We start from the raw sequence: 24,595 nt of genomic DNA on the forward strand, positions 1-24,595 counted from the left end.
TTTAATTCCACTTGGTATTTTTATTATTCCTTTTTTTTTTGAGAGATTTTTGCTATAGGGCGGGTGCTCACCAGAAACAGAGACTGAGAGGCAGAAAGTGAGAAATCACTCCCTGGGGGGATGGCCACACTGCAATCCTTTCTCCTCCATTCTTCTCTTGGGATCTTGGGCAAATGCACACACACACACACACACACACACACACACACACATCTGCCGTGAGTTCAAGCCACTGGGTCCGGGACTCACACCACGGTCCCCACGGTCAACTACATGGGAGTCCAGCGACACAGCCACTATGCCAACTGCTGGTCCCTTTATTATTCCTTTTTAATTTGACCAGGGAGAGGCAGACAGAGAAAGGGAGAGTGAGAAAGCAAGCCACCAGGTTCGGGACACAAACCATAGTCGGCCCTGTGGGAGTCCAGCGCTGCAACCACCATACCACCTGCTGTCCCCCTGAGTGAAGCATTCTTAAATGTTAGAGAAAACACTTCACCCCTTTGTAGTTAATAGTGGTGATCTGCTGTCTGGATAGAAGGTGAACAGTAGAGCAAATTTGGAAGAAGAAAAGCCTGAGGTGCGAGAAGAGATGAGAAGCCCTCTGCCATCTTCAGGGAAATCCAGGTTCTTTGTCAGATGCACTAGGTCTTGGAAGGGAAACCTGGATGTAATTTATGAATCCCTCTTTATTCCTTGTTTACTAATGTTAGCCTCCCATTGCCCTTAGAATTGAATCCAGACTCCTTAACAGGGTCCCCAAACCCCACATGACTGGTCCCAGCCTGTGTACTTGCCTTTTCTTGACATCAGCCATTGCACTCTCTCCCAGACTTTTACCTGGAATCCGCTTTGCTTTTAGTCTTTTCTCCTCCGTGCCTTTATGTGTGTCGTTGTGTGTTCTGCCGTTTCCTTCCCCTAAATACTTTTCTTCAGCCTTCGAGTCTCTATGTAACTGTCACCTTTGAGCTTTTGGACCCACTTCTACCTCCCCAAGCGATTCCCAAGGACACCGGGTTGCCTCTAGTACCGACAACGCCGAGTTCTATTTTCTCGTACTAAGCAAAGCACAGGCTCCATGAAGGCAGGGATCAGGGTGGCTTACTGTTACAGCCACATGGTAGGAGTTTCATGAACACATTCTAAATGAAGACCTGATGAGGGAATTGTGGAGAAAAGAACTCTAAAGGACATTATGGTTTTCAGATATTTACAGAAAGGGTTTCTCTGTGGCCCCAAAGGGTAGAACAGAGGACAGGATTCAGGTCAGTACAAGAAAACTGCCCAGTGGATCTGATCAGATAGGAAGTGAATTCTTCAAGAGGTAGTAAATTCTCCTTCAATGGGGTTTTCAAATACGGCTGGATTAGATGACTTTTAATCAAATTTAAGTCGTTAATGATTTCTGAATGGTTGGTTCATCTGAGGTCAGAATACCGTATGCGGTGCATGTTCAGCATCCTGGTTGGCAGCCTCCAGATGTGCACAGAGAGAATCATTTTCTTCATTATCTCCCCAGCCCAAGGTTTATTGATATTTGCGGAGTTGATATCTGCCATTAAGAGGACGTTGGCTCGCCTCCTTGTGATCATCGTGAGCTTGGGCTATGGCATCGTGAAGTAAGTACTGGGATGTCGAAAGATAATGAGTCTCCGTAGAGTGGTTCATTCCATCCACACCAGGACCTTTGTGAAACTAGAAACGTCTCAGTATAATATGGATCCGTTACAGAAAAACCTATAAAAGTGTGTTTTTGTTTATTTGTTTGATTTGTATGTGCTTACCAGAGAGAGAAAGCAAGAAAATACCCCCCAGTGGAGCATGGTCATGCTGTAATCCCTTCTCCATTTCTCCTTCCTTTTGGGATTTTGAACATGCATGCACACATGCCTGGTGTGTTTGTCAAGCCAGGGGTAGGACTCCAATCACATGCACATGGGATTCAGTTACTTTAATCATCAGGCTACTGACTGGCCCAAGAACATGTTTTAAAAAGATTTTCATGCTCCTACATGCAGACCATCATTCGAGACCCGGTCCTTCCAGCTTGCTTTCTTACTCATTCACCCTCTCTGTCTCTGTCTTCTCTGGTGAGCATGCATGCCTTGTAGCAAATTTTAAAATAATGGTAAATAAAATTAAATAATTTTCTTTTATTAACAAAAGTTTGTTATGAAAATATACATGACGTGATTTTTACATCATCATAAAACGGACCCGTTGATGAGAGGGCATGGATTTTTCTGTCGAACAGCCATTATTTATACCCATTCCCCTATTCCAAGGCCTCTAATATGATGATACTATATCCTCGTATTACCACCATTCCAGGATTGTTCTGTTGCCCACTAGTTGCCATGTCCACACGTTCATCTATCACAAGATTCATAAATGGATCAAATTTCCACAGTATTCCTTGGACATGGTTGCCACCATTTGATTTCAATGATAACTTCTTGTCCACAAATTTTTTCAGTTTGGGAGAGCTCATGGTACCTACTTGGCAGGTTCAGAGATGCCTTTTCAAAATTCAATAATTCTTAAAAAATAAAAAAGGTTTTCAGGTAGTAGGTACTTTATATTATCTTCAAATAAAGAGCCTGAATTTGAATTCTAATCATTTTTCTTTTTCAAAGATTATTTATTTCTCGTGTGAGAAAGACACACAGAGACAGGCAGTCCCCCCGACAGAGTCTTCACACCACGATGACCCTCTCCCAGCCTCAGCCAGCCTGGATCACGGGCGTGCACCTGCCCTGTATATACAGGGAGGCCCAGGGAGGCAAACTCCGGACCTCTCTCATGTGGGTCCATCTGCGTTACCACTGCATCACCACGTGGCCCAAATTCCAGTAACTTTTTATAGTTCAATTAATAAATAATCAACTGTAAGGATGATGGAAAAAATCTAAAATGATTATTATTTTTTTTTTTTTGGAGAGGTTTTTGCTATAGGGCACATGCGCTCGCCAGAAAGACAAAGAGATAGAAAGCGAGAAATCACTCCCCCTAGAGGGGATGGCCACACCACAGTCCCTTCTCCATTCTCCTCTCAGGATCTTGGGCATGCACGCACACGCATCCAATGTGAGTTTAAGCCACTGGGTCCGGGACTCAAACTGCGGTTGGCTACATGGGAGTTCAGCGACATAGCTATTTCGCTAACTGCTGGTCCCTAAAATGATTCTTGAAGTTCAAGCCATTTTCTGGTTTCAAGATAGTATAGTTAAGCCTCTATGGTTCTGTGGAGTGTTGTCAGAGAGTGTTGTCAAGTCAGCTAAACTTCTGTCTGAAACCCTCTGTCCGCTGAGGACCCTACTTGTCTTTTCTCTCTCGTACCTGTGAATCACTGGGTAAGAAAGTGGGAGAACTTGTCCTCCTTACCCTCATTGCTTGTTTCAGACCATTGTTCTTCTCTAAAACCTTCTGATTCCTATAGCTCAAGCCTTCAGACAGGATAACCTGCTGCATCTTATTGCAGACACCTGCAAACATCCAAATTTATCCCCTTTTCTCTTAACTGTGTGAGCACTTGCTGTACTGTCCATCTACTCAGCACTTCTTCTGTCAGGGTGCCCTTGGGTTTGGGTGACCATGTGGATGATCCTTCAAGTGATGGGATCTTATTCCTCACCTGTCCCACTCTTGCCCTCCCCCCATCTCAGCTGCTGGGTGCCTTGGTTATTTTCTAGGTTGTGTCATTGTGTGTAACTGGACCCTCTTTGTAATCTTAATTTTAAGCAATTTTTTAAAAGACATTTTCTTTATTATTTAACTATTTTTTTTTGAGAGGTTTTTGCTATAGGGCGTGTGCGCTCGCCAGACAGACAGAGACAGAGAGACAGAAAGTGAGAAATCACCCCCCCCAGGGGGGATGGCCATGCTGCAGTCCCTTCTCCTCCATTCTCCTCTTGGGATCTTGGGCACGCACCTGGTGCCCAGTGTGAGTTTAAGCCACCGGGTCCGGGACTCGAACCATGGTCGACTACATGGGAGTCCAGCGACATAGCCATTATGCCAACTGCTGGCCCCTAACTTTTTTTTTTTTAAATTTGCTGTAGACACATGCACTCATGAGAGAGTGAGTGTGAGAAGAGTGAGCCACCAGGTTCAGGACCTGAACCGTGGTCAGCCATGTGGGAGTCTAGCGTCTTAACCACTATGTCACCTACAGGCCCCAGGTGGTCAGTTTTCAACTGTCACCTCCTCTGTTTCCTGTTTACTCTTAAGTCATGATATATTTTTGCATAGAAAAGTACATCATGACTTTTCTGATGACCCAGTACATCAGCTGCAGTGGGGCCCTGGTGTGGCCTCTAGCCCTTTGACCCTAGCACCTTCCCTGTCTGTCCCTCCCCATCTCATGGCCTCACCTCCTTCCTTTCACTTAGGTGCTATGGTCCAGCAGGACACTGACACCTCAAGCTCCCTGCCTTTATTGTTTCAGCCTTCTTAACAAACGTCAGCCTTGAGAAACTCAGCTTTCCTCTGCTCCAGACTCTCACCTGAGCAGGGTCTTTGCCTGAGCCTGACACAAGACCACACTATACAGGTTCACTTCCTTTCCATGACCCCGAACATCAGGTGTGTCCTTTGAGCTGTTGGCAGCTCTGCCATGTTCCCCGCTAGCTTGTGTTCTCTGTCTCTGTAGAAGAATGTCTTACCCTTCTCTATCCTCCGGCCACCCTCTTGGCGGCACTTCATCCTGTTTACACTGAGGAATAGACACCCTCAGAAGGGATCCGCCACGTGCCTGCCTTGGAGCCTGCTGCACTCCTCATGGCTGGCCACATGCAGTGCTGTCCTCCTCTTGCTAGCCACAGACTGTCTCTGGCCTTGAGTCCCCTCGTCTGTCACAGGATGTGCTCCAGCGGTCACTTCCGTTTCCTCTTGCATCATCAGGGTTCGCCTCTGGTCACTCCCATCAGCGTGCTGCTGTTTCTGCTGTTTCAGAGACAGAACCCTCTTGACCCCTGACTGACCTCTTACTTCTCCCTCATCCCTCTCCACCTGGGCAGCATGACTTCTCACACTGAGTTGTCTGCACTTGCCACGTGACCGCCCTCCGTCTCTGGAACATAACCCTGTTGAGGTTTTGTCCCCGGTATCCATTGGGACTGTCCTTGTCAAGGTCACCTGAGCCTCCCCTTCCACATCTTTCCATTGCTCAACCCCTGTCCAGGTACCAGTCAGCAGCTTGTTGTGGAGCCCTGCTTTATTGCATTTCTAGGAGTTTGTGGTGTTTCTCTCTCACATCACTGGCTCCTATTCCTCAGTCCCTTCTTCTGGATGCTTTTCATACTCTGAGCTCAGCATTGGAGTGCCCAGCCCAAGCCTCAGACCTCTGCTCTGAGACCTGCACACTGTGGCCTTCTCAACCAGTTCAGTGGCTCCACTAAAGAACACTTCAGAGCACTCCATACGTACCACTCCACTCAAGCCACCCTCTTCCCTTGCCTGGGCCACTTCAGTAGGGTAACTAGTCTCCTTGCTTTGGCCTTTGTCAGCTTTTTTGTAATACAGCAGCAGCCGAGATGATCCTTCCAAGATAGGACGCAGACCTCGTTACTTTGCTGCATATTTTAATGAACTATATTCTCGGTGGTGCCAGCTATTTCCCTGACCTTATACCTCCTGTCACTCTGCCGTTTGAACACACTGCTCTGTCCTGCTGGCTTTCTTGTTTCTGTGCCTTAAAGACAACAGGTGCTGCCTCACACTGCAGTAAAGGCCTTTGCATGCAGGCTTCTTCCCACAGTCTTGGGCACAATTTATTTGTTCTCTTCAGGGTTTCTGCTCCACTGTCATCTCCCATGGAGGTGATTCCTAACAGTACAGACTATCACCCCTATCCTTTTTTTTTTTTTTTAACATTTGCTATAGGGTACATGCATTCACCAGAGACAGACAGGCAGACAGACAGGAGAAAGGAAAAGTGAGAAATCACCCTCCAGGAGGATGGCCACACCACAATTTCTACTCCTCTATTCTCCTCTCAGGACTTTGGGCATGCACACATATGCACCTGGCATGTTTTTCAAGCTGCCAGGTGTAGGACTTGAACCACATGGTCAGCCAGCTAGGATCTAGCTACCTTCATCTCCACGCCACCTGCTGGCCCCCCTTATCCTTTTTATAATGCCACTTGATGTACATTTTATTGGCATAGCAAAATATTTAAAAATACGCCATCACTTTTCCAATAACCCAACAGTATTTTCTGTCCGACCTCCCTGCTCCATCTTGGATGTGAGTCCCATGGAGGAGGAGCTTTGCCTATTTTGCAGCCTTGACCTCAGCCAGGCCCTGGTGCCGTCCCAGCATGTGGTACACACTCAGTAAATGTGATTGAACACATGCGTTCATGCCGTGAGGTCAGGATTGGTGTAGTTAGCAGAATTTTGGCAAGGAAACCTTTTTTTTCCACAGGACTTTCATTGAGATCATCCCTTCTCAGATGCTTTTTGTGGTCTTAGTACACTGGACAGAGCGCAGAACCGTCTCTAGGAACCTTGCAGTACCTTCAGTTCCGGTTATGAACATCAGGTGCCAGTGGCCTCAGTGGTGTTTCTGTGAAGGGAATAGGGAAGTAAGCTGATGCAGGCATAGCTCTTTGGATGAATCCCCTCACTACTGCCTTGTTCTGTTCAGTTCTTGTGAAGTAAGAGCAGTAGCAATTCTGGCTATTTGAGGGTTCTAGTTAGCTAGTAATAGTGAATTAAAATATAGGTGAACTCAGTTAGGTTGGTAGTCTTCAATATGAGCTGGGGCATCTGTTTAATTTTAGATTTTTCTCTTAGAATGATTTGAAAATATCTTTTTGAAACCAGTTTTTTCTTTTAATTACTCTGAGGGTAGGATTTTGAATATACTAAAGTGTATGTGCAATAGAGTCTGATTTACAGATGTCATGAAATTTCTGTTTTCAGATAGCTAAATAGAAAAGTCACCATCTTTGCATTTTTTCCATCTTTGCAGTTTTTCAAGTCATATTTTAAGAGAACCAAAAATGTAATTTTAGCCCCCTTCAGTTTAAAGACTGAAAACTACATTCTGCTAGTGCTCCTGCTCTAGGTATCGAGAGACAGTGGTCAGAGTGGAGATAATGGAGTTCCATCTCCTAATAATCTGCTCTTTCTCTGCCCACTGTATGACCAGTGGGTTCTCTCTTACAGGATGTGTCTCAGGAACATTTGTAGTTAATGTACTGAAATAATTAAGTTACAGTCTCTGCCAATGGCACTTTAGAAGACAGGACTTGCCTTCCCAGATGTCATCAACCCACTCTTCCGTCCTATAGAAATGTATAGGACCTGTGTTACGTTAATTCTATTGCTTGTATTTCAGCACAAACTCTTCTGGCCTTTGTGAACTTGAAATCTTGCTTCCTGGGCATTGATACAGCAGCAAGTCCTAAAGAACGAGACGCGTCTCCCCCAGACCCGTTTCTATTTGTGTTCTCAGGGAATATACTAGTTTACCCTGACGGGCAGAAGCAGAGTGATTTGGTAGTGACTTCTCTGGTATTGGAATGGTACCAGTTATTGGATTCAGATGCATTTTGCTTACTCATCCTTCTCTTTTTTTCTGTTTTTCCTTCCTCATTCCAGGCCTCGTTTAGGAACAGTCATGCACCGGGTGATTGGATTGGGACTTCTTTACCTTATCTTCGCAGCGGTCGAAGGCGTGATGAGAGTCATTGGGGTAAAAACGACCCATCGTACACTACCACCCCTTTCTGTTTTTGCTGTGAAATGTGACTTTGCTTTGTATTTCCTGAGATGAGTTTTTAAAGCTAGAAATACATGGAAACGTCCAAGTTGAGCCTTTTTCCTAGGCATGTTTCCCTTTTTTATACTGCCTAAAAGGAAAAGGCAATGTAGGCAGAGTACTTCTTAAAGTGATACCCTTGACTACTCACTGTTAACCCAGAAACAAGATCGGCTCAGAGATGTTCGGGTTGTTCTTTACGAAGAGCATCTGTCTTCATCATTCTGGGGTTTGTACACTCTCATAGCTTCCTTGAGCCGGAATTTAAAAATGTATCCGGTGAACAGAGATGTAATTACATCTTTTGGGTATTATATACATTATATTTCATCACTTTTTAAAGTTTTTACTGGTTTTAAGTTTTCTCTGATTCTGTTGGACTCACTATTTTGGGGCTCCAGTAGACCCCATCATTGGAAGAACCAGGAGGGGACAGTGCTCAGAGGAAGATGACCCCGACAGTGTGAGCAGCAGTACTTGGCTCTAGAGTACTCCATTTATTTCTGTGAAGACCCTTAGTTGCTAGCTCTGCATTTTTCTTAATATGGAGTTGAAGACTGAGTAAGAAATATATCTTTTTTTAAAGAATTATTAAAAGAATTATTTTATTTAACTTTATTTATTTATGTATTTTAATTTTATCAGAGAGGGGTAGAGTGAGAGATGGAGAGAGAAAGAGAGGGAGGGAAAGTGAGAAAGCAAACCACCAGATCCGGGACTCTAACTGTTGTCACCAGATCTGGGACTCTAACTGTTGTTGACCATGTTGGATTCCAGCACCCTTAACCACCACGCCACCTGCCAGCCCCAAGTAATATATCTTACCTGATTCAAAGAACCTTGTCATTCTACCCAAAATATCTTTCAGATTAATTTCAGAATTCAAATCACTGTCGTTAATCTATATGTTGCCATATATAAGTTTACTTGGCATAGTTTGACCTGACCCTTACAGTTGGAGATTTGTTTAGTAATCTTTTTTTAAACAATTATTTATTTTTAAATTTTATTTATTCATTCATATGTTTTATTTTTTTAAATTTTATTTTATTTTACTTTATTTATTTTAATTTGACCAGAGAGGGACAGAGTGAGAATGAGAGTAAGAGAGAGAGAGAGAGAGAGAGAGAGAGAGGGAGGGGGGGAGGGGGGGGAAGGAGTTGTGAGAAAGCAAGCTGCCAGGCCCAGGACTTGAACCGTGGTCAACCATGTGGGAGTCCAGTGCCTTTAATTACCATACCACCTGCCGACCCCATCATTCATTTATTTTTATTTGACCAGAGAGACAGAGACAGAGAGAGAGAAGGAAAATGAGAAAGCAAGCCACCAGGTCCGGGACTCGAAGCATGGTCAGCCATGTGGGAGTGTCCAGCACCTTAACCACCATGCCATCTGCTGGCCTCTTTGTTCAGTAATCTTAAAAAGTCTCATTCTTCTTGCCGTTGTCTTTTTTTTATGACACTACACAACCTCCTCTGGTGAGAGGGCTGGGCAGTGGTGGGAGGCCGCAGTTCACTCTGGCACGTGGACACTGTAAGAGGTCTGCAGAGCATCCGTTGTCTTTGATAACATCTGCTCTCCACGTTAGGTACTCTGCCTGCTGTTTTACTCATTGTACCTTTACATACTCAGGAAGATCTCTGCATTTATATTTATAGCTTGTAGGAAATAATTTTTTCTAGAAAGAAAATAGTAAAAACAAATATCCTACATTTAAATATAGCATATTTGTGGTATTTCTTGAAAATTTTACGTAGCATCTTAGATCGTGACTGTTTTAAATATGATGAGTCAGTGTAAATGTCTGATCCATGGTTTGCGTCTCCCCTTCCATACCGTTCCCTCTGTGTTTTACTTTTCTGTGTGTCACTTCACTTGAGCAGGAAAGGTCAGGAGTCCATGTCTCAGAAGGCCTGGCTCTGGGTTTGGTGTGGCTAGAGGAGGGACTGAAATGGTTGGCTTAAGCAGGTTTGGGGTCATGATGCTGTTTATTTGCCATCCCATAACACAGTTGTACCCTACTGTCAAGGTCATTTCCATGTACTTAAACACGATTGCTTTAGGAAAGAAAATCTTTCCCGTGGCTTTGCAAAGTGATGACATAAGCTATGTTATTTTCCTTCATCAGGTGATTGCCATAATGTGATGAAACTTTTACATTCAGGTTTTCTCCCCTATTTTTATCTTTCAGGGTTCCAATCATTTAGCTGTTGTTTGTGGTGATATTGTTTTAGCAGTTATTGACTCCATTTTTGTATGGTTCATATCCTTTACTGTGTCCTTCCACGATTATAGCAATAAAATCAAATTACTTTTAATTCATACTAATGATAGAAATATATTGTTACTTCATTTTAGGAGTTTAGTTGAAGGTAAAAAAGTGACAGCTACCCAAGCGAGGGCTGTAACAGAGACAGCAGCACTCAAGTTGAGAATGGGAAGACAGATAGGGGTTTACTAGGAAAAGAGTTGATGGAAAGGCTTTCTGAGAACAATTGAGGGGAACAAGTAGTTGGAAGCGTGAACATACAGGGAGACAGAGGCAGAATGGCCCAGGGCAGCTGGCCTGCAGGTGAGCGTGTATGGAAAGTCAGGGCAGATGGGGCCAGAAGGGCAGGATGGAATGACGTGCTCATGAGTTCAGAGTCCCCTCTGAAGGCAGAAAGTGAGGAGAAGTGGAAGCTGTGCAGGTGAGTAGCAAGGAACCCTCTTAGGGGCTCAAGGATGACGTAGGAAGATGACTTGGGAAAGGGAGACTGGAGGCAGGAAGCCCAGTAAGGAGTCTTGCACAGTGGTCCAAGAAGAGATGGCCAGCATCAGAAATAGGGTGGGGGAAGGGGGAAAAGGGTTTATGTGATTTTCTTGCAAGATGTTGGTGGCCAGTGAAGGGAAAGAAGGTTCCAAAGAGGTGTAGGTGTCTCATCGGGATAGCTGGGACAGTGTTGCCATCCTCAAAGCGGTCAGGCAGAGGAGCGGTGAAGGCCGAGGTTTGAGCTGTCCAGGGCATTAACGTCAAGAGTCAGAAATTGCAGCCTGGGTTTGTGAGAGGGTAGAACCTAGGATCGGAGGTCTTCTCTGTGGGAGAAGGCTGCAGCCATAGAGTGATAGAGTGATGCAAGGAGAACGTGCAGACCAGCGAGGAGAGGAGGGGACAGGTGACGGTGATGTGCCAGGGGAAACACAAGAAGGAACGGTGAAAACTGGGAAACTGGCATGGATGAGGAGAGGAGGTGAAAGAACTGGGAAACTGGCATGGATGAGGAGAGGAAGTGTGGTTGACAGTGACCAGTGCTGCAGAGAGCTGGCCTTGCAAGGTGCAGCCCGCTTTGGACATTCCAGAGGTCTGAATGGGGCAGAGGGCAGGTTGGTGGCGGGCGAGGGACGGAAGCAGTTTGCAGCAGGAAAGTTCGAGGCGGGGGACATGCCCTCCTCTTGGATTCAGTGATGTAAGGCAAGACTGAGAAATCCCCATTGTCTTCTCCTCAAGGTAGTGGCCCTTTAATCTGACCTCTTTGTAGTAGGAGGGATTCTAGAGAAAATATGACCAGGTGAGAACAGAATGCAGAGTTACACATTTCCTGGAACATTATTTTTTCTATTTTTCCCACATTTATGTCTTCTTCAAAACTCTTTACTATTAGGGAGATTTAATTTATTTCTGTGTTCTTTTTTTCTCCACTGTTTTTACTGTCTTCAATAATTACGCCTTTTTGCTTTAACATTACACTTTAATGTTTTTCTTGTATTTCTTTCTATTTTCTCATCTGTGTGTCTCACAAGGGTCTGAGGGCTTGACTATACTTGGGTCTCTTCTTTACAAGAAAGTATCCCTTCTGCAGGTGTGCTGGCAAGTGTTCGTAAGCTTTTCTGAGTCCATCATGGGTTCTTTTCTAATCCTGATTTAATATTCTTTAAAATGATAATTTTTGAATTATCGATGTGCTTCCAAGTTTTTTTTTTAAAAAAGACAAAGACATTAAGTGTATTATCTTATTTTCTGAAGCAGTGATGAGTCTTCTTATTAATCACCAGAGAGTGTGTACACCTGCCTGAGAGAAAGGAGAGCAACCTCCTAGGGGGCGTAGTCACACCACAATCCTTTTTCCTCTGTTTCTCCATCCTGTGAAGATATTAGGCATACATGCACCGGAGCTTGTTTTTCAAGCCACTGAGGCCACAATTTGAACTGTGGCCGGCCTGTGGGATCTTGCTCCCTTAACCAGTGGGCTGTGGGGCCTGACAGTGGTTCTTAATCTTGTTTGAGCGCTAAGAGCAGAGAAGCCTTTGAAAATTTAATGAAAGCTGTGGAGCCTCTCTTCACAGGATACAAACACATACCCCACAAAAGGAATTTCTGCATACAGCCAGGTAGCTTCAGACCTCCTGAATTATATCCACAGACCCTCAGTTATCTAAGGATCCTGGTTAAGAACTAGTTCCAGATTTAGAGTTGTTTCTGACTGAACTTGTTTAAAAATCCTATTCAGAGCTACTATTCAGAATACAAGTTTACTGAGTCTGTATATATGCTTGTAAAAATACCAGTCTTCTCAGAGAGTGGTATAGTCTAGTGTAGTTTTGAGTTTTTCTACCTTGAAATGTGAAGTCCATTCTTTGCTTCTGCATGTGAGCAGCCTTCCAGCTGAGTACACACCTCCAGGGGCTAATGGTCCTGCTGAGCCCTGCAGCCACCTCTTGTGAGGGAGGCCTACCTGTCTGGAGAAGGCTGGGCAGCAAGGAGTTGAGACTGAAATGAACCCAGCTGTTGTTGGCCTCAGTGTTACTCTCCCCAGATGTTAATGTCTTGTCTTCTGTCGTGTATTTAGAAAATGAGATCAAGATCTCTGTTCAGTTTTGAATTGTCTCATTTCTGTAATTATGTATGCTCGGAGCCTTTGAAAAGTTAAGACGCATGTTCTTTGATCAACTAATTGAACTGTAGATTATGCTTTTTAAAAAATTGTACTCATCAGAGACAGAGAGAGAGAGAGAGAAAAGGAAAGTAAGAAAGCCACCAGGTCTGGGACTTGAACTATAGTCAGCCATGTGGGAGTCCAGTGCCTGGTGAGCACACATGCCCTCTACCAAATTAAAAAATAATAAGAAGAAAATAAATCTTTTAAAAAAAATTTTTTTTTTTGAGAGATTTTCACTGTAGGGCGCGTGCGCTCGCCAGACAGACAGAGAGAGACATAGAGACAGAAAGCGAGAAATCACCCCCCAGGGGGGATGGTCACGCCGCAATCCCTTCTCCTCCATTCTCCTCTCGGGATCTTGGGCACGCACGCACACACGCCCGGCGTGAGTTTTAAGCCACCGGGTCCGGGACACGAACCGCGGTCGACTACGTGGGAGTCCAGCGACACAGCCATTATGCTAACTGCTGGTTCCCTAAAAAATTTTTGTAAAAAAATTGTACTATTGGGGTAAGCAGGTGGTGTAGTAGTTTAGTAGTTAAGGTGCTGGATTCCCACATGGCCAACCATGGGTGCCCCCCTGGACCTGTTGCCTTAAAAATCATGCATATCCATAATCCCAGTAGGAGAATGGAGAAGGGATTGGTGTGTTGCCATTTCCCCTGGGGTCAAATTCTTACTTTCTCTCTCTCTGGCGAGTGCATGTGCCCGATGGCATAAACCAAACAAACAAAAAAGTATGATTTTTTCCCCCTGGTACTCTATGATATGTATGGTCCTATACTGCCAAGCAGTGCTTTGGTCAAAGATGTACCACATACATGGTGGCGGAGCAGTAGGCCTGCCTTGTAGCTTAGGTATGCAGGAGGCTATGTACCATCCAGGCCTGTGTAAGTACACTGGGCGATGATGTGCAGCAAAACCACCTAACGATGCATTTCTCAGAACGTATCCCTCCCTGGTATTAAGCAATGCATGATTGTGTCATGAAGATTTCTTCTTCTTAACCATCCACAAGGTACTTCATTAAGAAACAGTCACTAATGCAGCTTAATAGAGAACACCAGAGAAAGGCAGCTGTAAAGGCACTAATTCCCTCTGGATTTGAATAAAGGTAATTTATCACACTTAATGTGTAGCCTTGACTTTGTACATCCCAATATGTAATGAGCCCAGTTGAGGCGGAGATATGAGAAAAACGAGATAGAAAATTTAATTGGCTTAATTATTAAGATTTGTAGCTTGGAAAAGAAATAGGAGACATCCAGAAATTCAAATGATCTTGACTAGTGTTTCGTGATGGCAGAAAAGTAATCTGTTGTCCATTTCTGCTTGAAACTGAACTTAGGAAGTTAGTAAATTTCATAACTAAAATAAAGAGTGTGCTTTCTCTGTTCATGAAAAAAAAGATAGTGGATTTCCTAAATGATTCTGAATTGCAGAAGAAGCAGGACAGATACATGTAGAGTCAAGTGCTTTGGATAACAACGTGCTTCTTTTAATTTTAATGAACTTTCTCTAGCGAATTCATCAAGAATTAGGAGTAGGACAAGTATACCCTGGAAGCCGTAGCCTTTCTCATGTAGGGCGTGGTTTTCCTGCCCCTGCCATGTGTTTTCCTGCGTGTTGCTGTATTCTCTCTGCTGTTTTGCTGCAGGCGAATGATTCTGATCTTGTTCTCCTGGCCAGCCTCCCTCTCTCTCTCCTTGACTCTGGCTTGTGCTGGTGGATATCCTTTTCCTGCTGCAGCAGCATGTTCCCCACTTCGAAGGTGGTGGTTTGCTTCATTCCTACTTTTCTTTAGTGGGGGAAATGATTTAAACATCACCTAAATGTAGCCATGTCTAGGTAAGTGGGGGGGTTACTTAGGCAGTTTTGGATTTGCTTTTGATCTTTTTATTCCTTGACTTAAAAAAAATAAAAACACACACTTTTGAATTATTAATTAAGAATAGGCTTTTAAACACTGAAATTGGTTTAATCCTGACTTTTTAAAAAGCCTTTGTCTTGGTGTGTTTATGCAATAAGTTCTGACAGCCTTTATCGGTTGGGTGGTGTCACTTCAGAAATTGATCTTCTTTCATAACGTGCTAGTCATTTAGAAGGATTGAAAAGCAGTTTTAGGAAAGCAGTTATAGTACTAAAATGACGTTTTTGAAGAGTGAAGTATTCATCATTTAAAATAGGCATAGATGCAAAACGTAGCACTTCTATTCTTTGGCTGAGCTCTGTTATTTTCAGTGTTTGGTTCATGAGCAAAGCTTGTGGGCCTCTCTCTAGTTGCGGAGAAGGCTAGCATACGGCCCAGCATCACCAAAGAGTCAGTGGTGGTCTCTTTTCCTACACACTTGACAGTTGACCTTTACCTGGGCCTGTGCTCCTGAAAATAGCCAAAATTAAGAACCTCCCTCCCACTGCCACCACACGTGTGCTCCTGGAAGGGGGTTCGTTAACTTCAAATTTTAAGAGTTGTATTACTAACTTTGGAATGTAGTAGAAGAGTCTTCTTTCTTCTTTGTTTCTTTTTTATTTTTTTAACTATTTCTACCATGTAAAATGTTTTTCCTTAACTCTTTTCACATTTTTATAAGTTTGGCACAAACTATGAAGACTCTAAGGCTGAGAAAGAACACAGTGAAATTTTCATTATACAGGCACTTCACAAATACTCTGATCTTTGCCGTGCTGGGTAGGCTATTTCATTTTTCTCCTTATAATAATTTATTTTTGCATTGTATGTTCCTTCCAAGTTGACTTCGTGTGTGTATTTCAGCCTCTGTAGTGTTCATGGTGTGGACAACTAAGACATTTAGAATTGCAAAATGCCAATCAGTAAGTATAACCTTTCTATTTAAACAGTTATCATTTTTAGTTACAGCATTTTATTTTCTGGAATTTTGAAGACTTTAGTTTGTGTTTGTAAATAGAGGTAATTGTAATAGACTTTCATGACTTTACTTGGAACTCTTTTGTCTAGTATTAGAAAAACGTTTGCCTCCTTTAAATTAATATAGAAAAGTTTTTCTAAATCTGCTTTTCTGTCATGTCCTTTTTCTCAACTTTTTAATGTATTTTGAAAAAGAATTCTCTACGTGGTTAATTCAAAGAAACAGGAAATCTTTTTCTTCACGCATGCCTTGAAATGGGGTGGTTTTGTATTGAAGGAGGCTGGAGGTCTTGAGTCTTCTGTGTTTTTAAGATGTACTAAGTATGGACATTTGAGAGGTTTTTGCCATGAGTTCTTTAGTTGGCAGAAGTTACACTTTTTAGACTGACAATATAGAAAATCTTCCTTTGGGGGTTTTTGAACTTTGGGGCTAGTCTCCGGTTCTGAATAGACCGTTGTAAAGAGCCCTGTGAAAATCCTGATTGTCTGCTTTTGGAGGAAGAGTTTAATGAGAACCCCTCTGAAATTGAATTTTTCTCCTTTCCTAACCTTAGTGTTTTCCACTTGAAGTTCTAAGTATATATTTCAGATTTTTTTCTTTTTAATCACCAAAGGCTTATGTACTCTCCAGAGAGAAAGGGAGAGAGTTGGCCTCAGTGGGGTATGGGCATTCTGTAGTCCCTTCTCCATTCCTCCATTTCACTATCCTGTTGGGACTTTGGGATCACACACACATGTCCAGCATATTTTTCAAGCCGCTAAAGCTGGGAGTTGAACTGTGGTCAGTCTTGTGGGATCCAGCTACCTCTGCACAGTGCCTGACCTTTGCACTATGGGCTTGGCCTTCAAAAGGGAATTTTTCAAGCCGTTGAGGCTAGAATTTAAAATGCGGTTGACTGTCTAAGATCCAGCTCCCTTAACCGCAAGGATACAGTGTGTGCCCAATTTTTCTTTTTCTGTTGGCTCATTGGAAAAAGCTATAATGTGTTTTTCTATGTAAAAATACACCATGACTTTTCTGATAACTCAGTAAATCTGTTAACCTCAAAGTTTTATGGAGGGCAGTATTTGTAACATTAGAAAGTCCTTTAGGAAGATTTGAATGATTTAGGTTTCTTGAAAAAAATATGTGCTTGTTTATTTAGAAACTTACTGATTAGATTATTAGTACTTGTCATCATGTGCTATTTGAATGAGAAACCTAATGTTTATCGGAAAATTAACTTTTCATGTTTGGATTGTCCTTCTTATAGGACTGGATGGAACGCTGGGTTGAAGATGCATTTTGGAGCTTCCTTTTTTCAGTTATCCTTATCGTGATAATGTTTTTGTGGAGACCGTCAGCAAATAATCAGAGGTACCCAACAGGAAGATCATGTTGGCCGGCATTCGTTGATCACCAACGATAGTGTCACCAAAAAGCGTTTTTAGAAACCATGGGGAAGTAGGCCTTGCTTTTAAAGAGTAGTCAGCTAGGGAAGCGCACATAACAAACATAAGACCATGAGATAAAGACACGACTAGCCCGGGGGTAGAAGCGAGCTGAGGTAGGCTCCATGGAAGGGCAGCGTTTGTGTTCTCCCTTGCGGAGGTGGGGCAGCGAGAGATTGAGCTGGGAAAGAATGTACCTTTCCTGGGCCAGTGGGAAAGACATGGCCTACTTCGGAGGCTGGCGAGGCCTGCAGTTTAGTTACCACTACTTACCTTGGAAGGAGATAAAGCTGGAAAGGATGTGGGACTGAAATGGAAAAGGGCTCAGATATCAGGTTCAGAAAATTGAACCTTAGACTGAGCGTCAAGATAGGTTTCACCTTTCCTTGCCTGTCCCTTTTCCCCAAGGAAAGAACTGTTGTTTCTTGTGTGTTCTTCTAGGAAAAAAATTGAGACACAATGTATCAGTATGTGTTTTTCCCTCTCCCATTTTAAAATGATAAAATAATGAGTATCTATGAGGACACTTCAAATAATTAATTAAAAATGGAATTAAAGTATGAATTTATTTTGATGAAAAAATTAGAAAAACATGCATAATGTTTTCATAATATGCATCTTTCATGACCTTTTTAAAGATTATACACACACAGTTCTGTACCTTCCTGTTTAAAATGTGTCTTTCTGTTATCATATAAGAATCTACACTATTTTTAGTGGCTCTGTGACATTTTGAAATAATAAGCAGTCCTCAATTATTAGACATTTTGTTTCAAAATGTTTGCTGTTATCAACAATGCTTTCTGAATGCTGTTGGACATTCATGTCATGTAAGACAAAATATATCTTTACTTTGGTAGATATTACCCAGAAACCTCCCAGACAGGTTGTCTTTTTGTTTGTTAATTTGATAAAGAGTGAGTGTACTCAGGGGGCAGAAGAAGTACACCCCTGTGGAACATATTCACACCACAGTCCCTTCTCCATTTCTCCACCCTCTTGGGATTATGGGCACACCTGCACGTGTACCGCGTGTTCCTCAAGTTCAAGGGCTGGGCACCAACTGTGCAGCTGGCCATGTGGTGTCCGCTTCCCTTAACCACCAGCCCCTGGAGTTGGCCCCCGAAGGATTATTTTGACCCATACCCCATCATCAGTATTTGGACAGAACGATATGTGATCTTATCACCTAGTAAATGTTGCTCAGTGAATCATCTTTATTTTTAGCAGTCAGATTAGCAACTTCTCTTTCATTAGGATTTGAGCTAGAAAGTGGTGGGCAGGGAGATAAACCTGACACGGGGAAAGAAACACAGCAGTTTCCTTCCTTGAATGTTACATATTACAGAATTGCCTTCTAAAAAAGATTTTATCTGTTTATGTTTTTACCAACAGTTCCAGTTTCACAGGTTGTTCTTTTTTTTTTTTTTCCCCACAAGAATATTAGCTAATTTGAAAATAAAATAGTTAAGTTTTTATTATTTTAATTTGTAAGAAATTTTTTTTTGAGAGGTTTTTGCTATAGGGCGTGAGTGCTCTCCAGAAAGACAGAGAGAGATAGAGAGACAGAAAGCGAGAAGTCACCCCCTAGGGGGATGACCACACCACAATCCCTTCTCCTTCAGTCTCCTCTCAGGATCTTGGGCATGCATGCACACACTCCCGGTGTGAATTTAATCCACCGGGTCCAGGACCCGAACCGCAGTCGATTACATGGGAGTTCAGTGACATAGCCGTTATGCCACCTGCTGGTTCCTATAAGAAATTTTTTAAATGTACATTTTTTTGGTATACAGTGAGTTTTACATATAATCTGAAAATAAAACAGTTTCTAACATGTTTGTAAAACTGTTTCTTACTTTTGGTACAGATATGCCTTCATGCCCTTAATAGATGATTCCGATGATGAAGTTGAAGAATTCATGGTGACATCTGAAAATATAAGTGAGTGATATATTTTTTAAAAAAATTACCTCTGTACATATTTTAACAGAGAAATAGTGTACTTTTACCTGTGATCCAAGGTCATGTACACTATCTAAAATTTTCCCTATAAAATATTTTTAAAATGTTACAGAAACTTCTCTTGTGGTATGCAGTAACATAAAGAAAAGTAAATGATACAATTTTTAAGGTTGTTAATGTACTTTGAGCTTTTGTTATTAATTTGCTTTGAAAGTATTGAAATAGCTACATTTGTTTTTTTATTTAATTATTTTATTTAACTTTATTCATATATTTTAGTTTGACCAGAGGGAGACAGTGTGAGAGAGAGACAGAGAGAGAAAATGAGAAAGTAAGCCGCCAGGCCCAGGACTCGAGCCATGGTCAGCTGTGTGGGAGTCTAGCGCCCTTAACCGCCATGCCATCTGCTGGCCCCAGCTACATTGGTGTTTTTTTTATTTGGAGAGGTTTTTTCTATAGGGTGCGTGCACTCACCAGAAAGGCAGAGAGAGAGACAGAGAGATAGAAAGCGAGAAATCACCCCCCGGGGGGATGGCCACACCACAATCCCTTCTCCTCCATTCTCCTCTTGGGATCTTGGGCACGCATGCACACGCAGCTGGCGTGAGTTTAAGCCACCGGGTCCGGGACTCAAACAGGGGTCGGCTACATGAGAGTTCAGTGACATAGCCATTATGCTAACTGCTGGTCTCACATTGGTTTTTATAAGAAGTTTGGCATGCATTATTCTTGTGTCTGAGTAGTATTCCTCTTTTCGATTGCTACATTTCTTTTAATGGTCTCTTCTTGGCATTACAGTTTCAATACTAGTCTCATTTTTCTTTTATTCTTACATAGCATTTTATCATTTTATCATTTTACCTTAATCGAAAGAAGCATGTGTTAAGGCAATATCAATAAGTCACTCAGACGTTAAGATAATTTTATGTTTCATTTTTGCCCTTCTCTTACTTTGGTTTCTCTTGTTACTGACATTCTCTTTCCCAGTTTGTTTCCGTTTTCTAGCTGTCTGACACTGTGAAAGTGTTCTGCCTCATCAGCAGAAGCTGTAACCTCATCAGCATGTCTCTAGTGTCCTAACTTTCATCTCGTCTCATCTTACTTTCACCTGTAACTTATTCTTGTACGCTTTTTCTGACTCTCCTAAGAAAGGAAGCCTAAAAAGCCTTTTCACAGTTAAGACATTAAAATCCACTATATTAAGTTTCTGGCTTCCAGTAATGTTGGGGTGAATCGTATTGGGCTGACCCGTCTCCCAATAGCTAGTATAAACTCTGGACAGAATCTTGAAAGGGAAAAAAACAAACAAACAACAAAAAACAAACCATGTTAAGGGACTGGAGAACAACCCACGGTAGATGGATGCCAGTTTGTGTTGGACCGCTGAAAGAAGAGAACCACACACTGGTCCCACATGTGCAGAGCCCTTGGCCTGAGTGCCTTCTCCATCGACGTGACAGTGCAATCAGTGTCTGGATCTCAAGGAGGCAGGTACAGTCTTACGATGTAGAGTTAGAGACTGTATGAATGCCTGGAAATTGAAGGGGGAATCTAGAAAGGGAAAGGCCACAAACGGGGAAACTCCAAACAAAGTCTCTCTAAACCGATTCCCAAGCTGGGCATGTGCTTTGGAAATGGTCCTCCAAGATGCCATTGGAAAATAGCCATTCAGCCAAAAATCTAGAACAGAGATTTCAGCAGCTGCCTACTGTATTGTTTGAAATTCAAGTCTCACCAGGTTGAAAAAGATTGGGTATACACCGTGGACTTTCCACTGAAACTCCTTCAAGGGCCACTCCTAAGGAGCGAAAATTCCATCGTAGGACCTGTAGGTTCGTGCACCCTAGAAATAAAGCTAAGTATAATAAACCCGCCTTAATAAAGTTTATAAACAGGCCTCTACAAATTCAAAGTGATCTAATAGTAATTTAAATGCTTTCTAGAGCAAAATATATCACTCTTCAGAGAAAGATGAGAGGATCCGAAGTCTGTATGACACCATCCTCAAAGTCCATTGTACAATAATAAATTATTAGACATGGGAAGAAACTGGAAACTGTGATCAGTAGTTAATGGAAAAATCAGTAATAGAACGAACTGGATCCCATATGGCAACTGCAGTTCAAATCTCAGATAGAGCCGCTTGATAAACACACTGGACATATGTGCCTTTGTGCTCAAAATTCTGGTAGGAAAGAGAAATGGATAAAAAGAGATTGTGATGTGGCCATGCCCTACTAAGTGCCTTTTCTTCCTCTCTCCCTCCTTCTAACAAGTATACATTGCCTTCACCAACTTAAAAAGAAAAAGAAAAAAAATAAAGAGATCTAGAGGTGTTGTAAATGTCATAATTAATAAGAAAGACTTTATTAATATAAGCACATTAAAGAATCTGTAGGAGGACTAGCAGGTGGTGTGGTGGTTAAGGCACTGGGGTCTCACATGGCCAACTGTGGTTCAAGTCCCAGACCTGGTGGCTTGCTTTCTCACCCCCGTCCCCAACTCCCAGACCCTGTAGCTTGAAACTCACACCAGGCACATGTGCATATGTGCCGAGAATCCCAAGAAGAGGATGGGAGAGAAGGAATTGTGGAGTGGCCATTCCCCCTGGGAGGTGATTTCTCACTTTCTCTCTGTCTCTGTCTCTCTGGCAAATGCACATACCCTATAGAGTAAAAATCTCTAAAAAAGAAAAGAAAGAAAAAACAAAACTCAGAAATATTGGTCAAATAATTTCCAAAATTGATCAGGAATAATAGTCCACAGATCAGGGAAGCTCGGTGACTCAAATCAAGAGAAATAACAACCACAACAAAGCACACTTAGACACCATTATCAAACTGCTGAAAACCAAAGACAGGATAATTAAAAAAAAAAAATACGTTAGATTTGAGAGACCATGGCACCAGACTTTTCAGAAGGAATGGAATCCTGAAGACAGTGGGGTGCTATTTTTAAAGCAAAGAAATAAAGAAAGATAGAAAGAAAGAAACCAAAACTTGTCACCCTGGAATTCTGTATCTAACAGAAATATTTTCAAAAATCAAAGTGAAATAAAGTGACAGATAAATGAAAATTTGAAGAATTGGCCCTGAGCTGACCTGCATTAGGAAGAATGTAATAGAAATTCTTTAGACTGAAGAGAAATGCCATCAGTTAAAAATTCAGTGTAAATTGAATGAAGGAGGGAAGAGCACTGGAAAGAATATATAAGGGACTATTATGAACAATCTTATGGAAGTACATTGATCCGTTTGGGTGAAGTGGACACAGATTTCTTGAAAAGTACATCTAACACAACTATTCTAGTCTTAATTCTAACTCTAACTTGATACTACTAAGTCTGAATAGGCTTATATCTATTAAAGAAATTGAGTTCATCATTTAAAATCTTTCCACAAAGCACCATACCCAAATGGTTTTACTAGTGAATTCTTTCATATATTTAAGGGAGAAATGTTCCAATTTAACACAAACTCTTTAGAATATAGAGGATATAGGAATACTTCCCAAAACATTTTATAAGGTCAGTACATCTTTTTTTTTTTTTCTTTAAAGAATTACTCCCTTTAACTTTATTTATTTATTTAAATTTGACCTGAGAGGTAGAGAGAGAGAAAGGGGGGGGGGGGGATAAACTCTGGACAGAATCTTGAAAGGGAAAAAAACAAACAAACAACAAAAAACAAACCATGTTAAGGGACTGGAGAACAACCCACGGTAGATGGATGCCAGTTTGTGTTGGACCGCTGAAAGAAGAGAACCACACACTGGTCCCACATGTGCAGAGCCCTTGGCCTGAGTGCCTTCTCCATCGACGTGACAGTGCAATCAGTGTCTGGATCTCAAGGAGGCAGGTACAGTCTTACGATGTAGAGTTAGAGACTGTATGAATGCCTGGAAATTGAAGGGGGAATCTAGAAAGGGAAAGGCCACAAACGGGGAAACTCCAAACAAAGTCTCTCTAAACCGATTCCCAAGCTGGGCATGTGCTTTGGAAATGGTCCTCCAAGATGCCATTGGAAAATAGCCATTCAGCCAAAAATCTAGAACAGAGATTTCAGCAGCTGCCTACTGTATTGTTTGAAATTCAAGTCTCACCAGGTTGAAAAAGATTGGGTATACACCGTGGACTTTCCACTGAAACTCCTTCAAGGGCCACTCCTAAGGAGCGAAAATTCCATCGTAGGACCTGTAGGTTCGTGCACCCTAGAAATAAAGCTAAGTATAATAAACCCGCCTTAATAAAGTTTATAAACAGGCCTCTACAAATTCAAAGTGATCTAATAGTAATTTAAATGCTTTCTAGAGCAAAATATATCACTCTTCAGAGAAAGATGAGAGGATCCGAAGTCTGTATGACACCATCCTCAAAGTCCATTGTACAATAATAAATTATTAGACATGGGAAGAAACTGGAAACTGTGATCAGTAGTTAATGGAAAAATCAGTAATAGAACGAACTGGATCCCATATGGCAACTGCAGTTCAAATCTCAGATAGAGCCGCTTGATAAACACACTGGACATATGTGCCTTTGTGCTCAAAATTCTGGTAGGAAAGAGAAATGGATAAAAAGAGATTGTGATGTGGCCATGCCCTACTAAGTGCCTTTTCTTCCTCTCTCCCTCCTTCTAACAAGTATACATTGCCTTCACCAACTTAAAAAGAAAAAGAAAAAAAATAAAGAGATCTAGAGGTGTTGTAAATGTCATAATTAATAAGAAAGACTTTATTAATATAAGCACATTAAAGAATCTGTAGGAGGACTAGCAGGTGGTGTGGTGGTTAAGGCACTGGGGTCTCACATGGCCAACTGTGGTTCAAGTCCCAGACCTGGTGGCCTGCTTTCTCACCCCCGTCCCCAACTCCCAGACCCTGTAGCTTGAAACTCACACCAGGCACATGTGCATATGTGCCGAGAATCCCAAGAAGAGGATGGGAGAGAAGGAATTGTGGAGTGGCCATTCCCCCTGGGAGGTGATTTCTCACTTTCTCTCTGTCTCTGTCTCTCTGGCAAATGCACATACCCTATAGAGTAAAAATCTCTCAGAAAGAAAAGAAAAAAAAAAAACAACTCAGAAATATTGATCAATAATTTCCAAAATTGATCAGGAATAATAGTAAAAAAGAAAAGAAAGAAAAAACAAAACTCAGAAATATTGGTCAAATAATTTCCAAAATTGATCAGGAATAATAGTCCACAGATCAGGGAAGCTCGGTGACTCAAATCAAGAGAAATAACAACCACAACAAAGCACACTTAGACACCATTATCAAACTGCTGAAAACCAAAGACAGGATAATTAAAAAAAAAAAATACGTTAGATTTGAGAGACCATGGCACCAGACTTTTCAGAAGGAATGGAATCCTGAAGACAGTGGGGTGCTATTTTTAAAGCAAAGAAATAAAGAAAGATAGAAAGAAAGAAACCAAAACTTGTCACCCTGGAATTCTGTATCTAACAGAAATATTTTCAAAAATCAAAGTGAAATAAAGTGACAGATAAATGAAAATTTGAAGAATTGGCCCTGAGCTGACCTGCATTAGGAAGAATGTAATAGAAATTCTTTAGACTGAAGAGAAATGCCATCAGTTAAAAATTCAGTGTAAATTGAATGAAGG

At 41.9% G+C, this 24,595-nt stretch overlaps 1 protein-coding gene across 4 annotated transcripts in view; it reads left to right on the forward strand.

Annotated features, from left to right (window-relative positions):
• The window catches only part of TMEM87B (transmembrane protein 87B), a gene marked incomplete at its 5' end in the record, with an annotated part of 76,034 nt that overhangs the window by 22,730 nt on the left and 28,709 nt on the right, over window positions 1-24,595 (forward strand). For 3 of the 4 annotated variants that reach the window (XM_014590950.2, XM_014590951.2, XM_006156650.2), the window contains 7 exon segments: window positions 1,520-1,619; window positions 7,611-7,704; window positions 9,962-10,033; window positions 15,267-15,375; window positions 15,460-15,518; window positions 16,827-16,930; window positions 18,875-18,948. In XM_014590950.2, coding sequence (XP_014446436.1) covers window positions 1,520-1,619; window positions 7,611-7,704; window positions 9,962-10,033; window positions 15,267-15,375; window positions 15,460-15,518; window positions 16,827-16,930; window positions 18,875-18,948 — 612 coding nt within the window. 4 annotated transcript variants of the gene reach the window in all.

Source organism: Tupaia chinensis, unplaced genomic scaffold (genome assembly GCF_000334495.1).
Source record: "Tupaia chinensis unplaced genomic scaffold, TupChi_1.0 Scaffold000511_1, whole genome shotgun sequence".
Taxonomy (NCBI): Eukaryota; Metazoa; Chordata; class Mammalia; order Scandentia; family Tupaiidae; genus Tupaia; species Tupaia belangeri.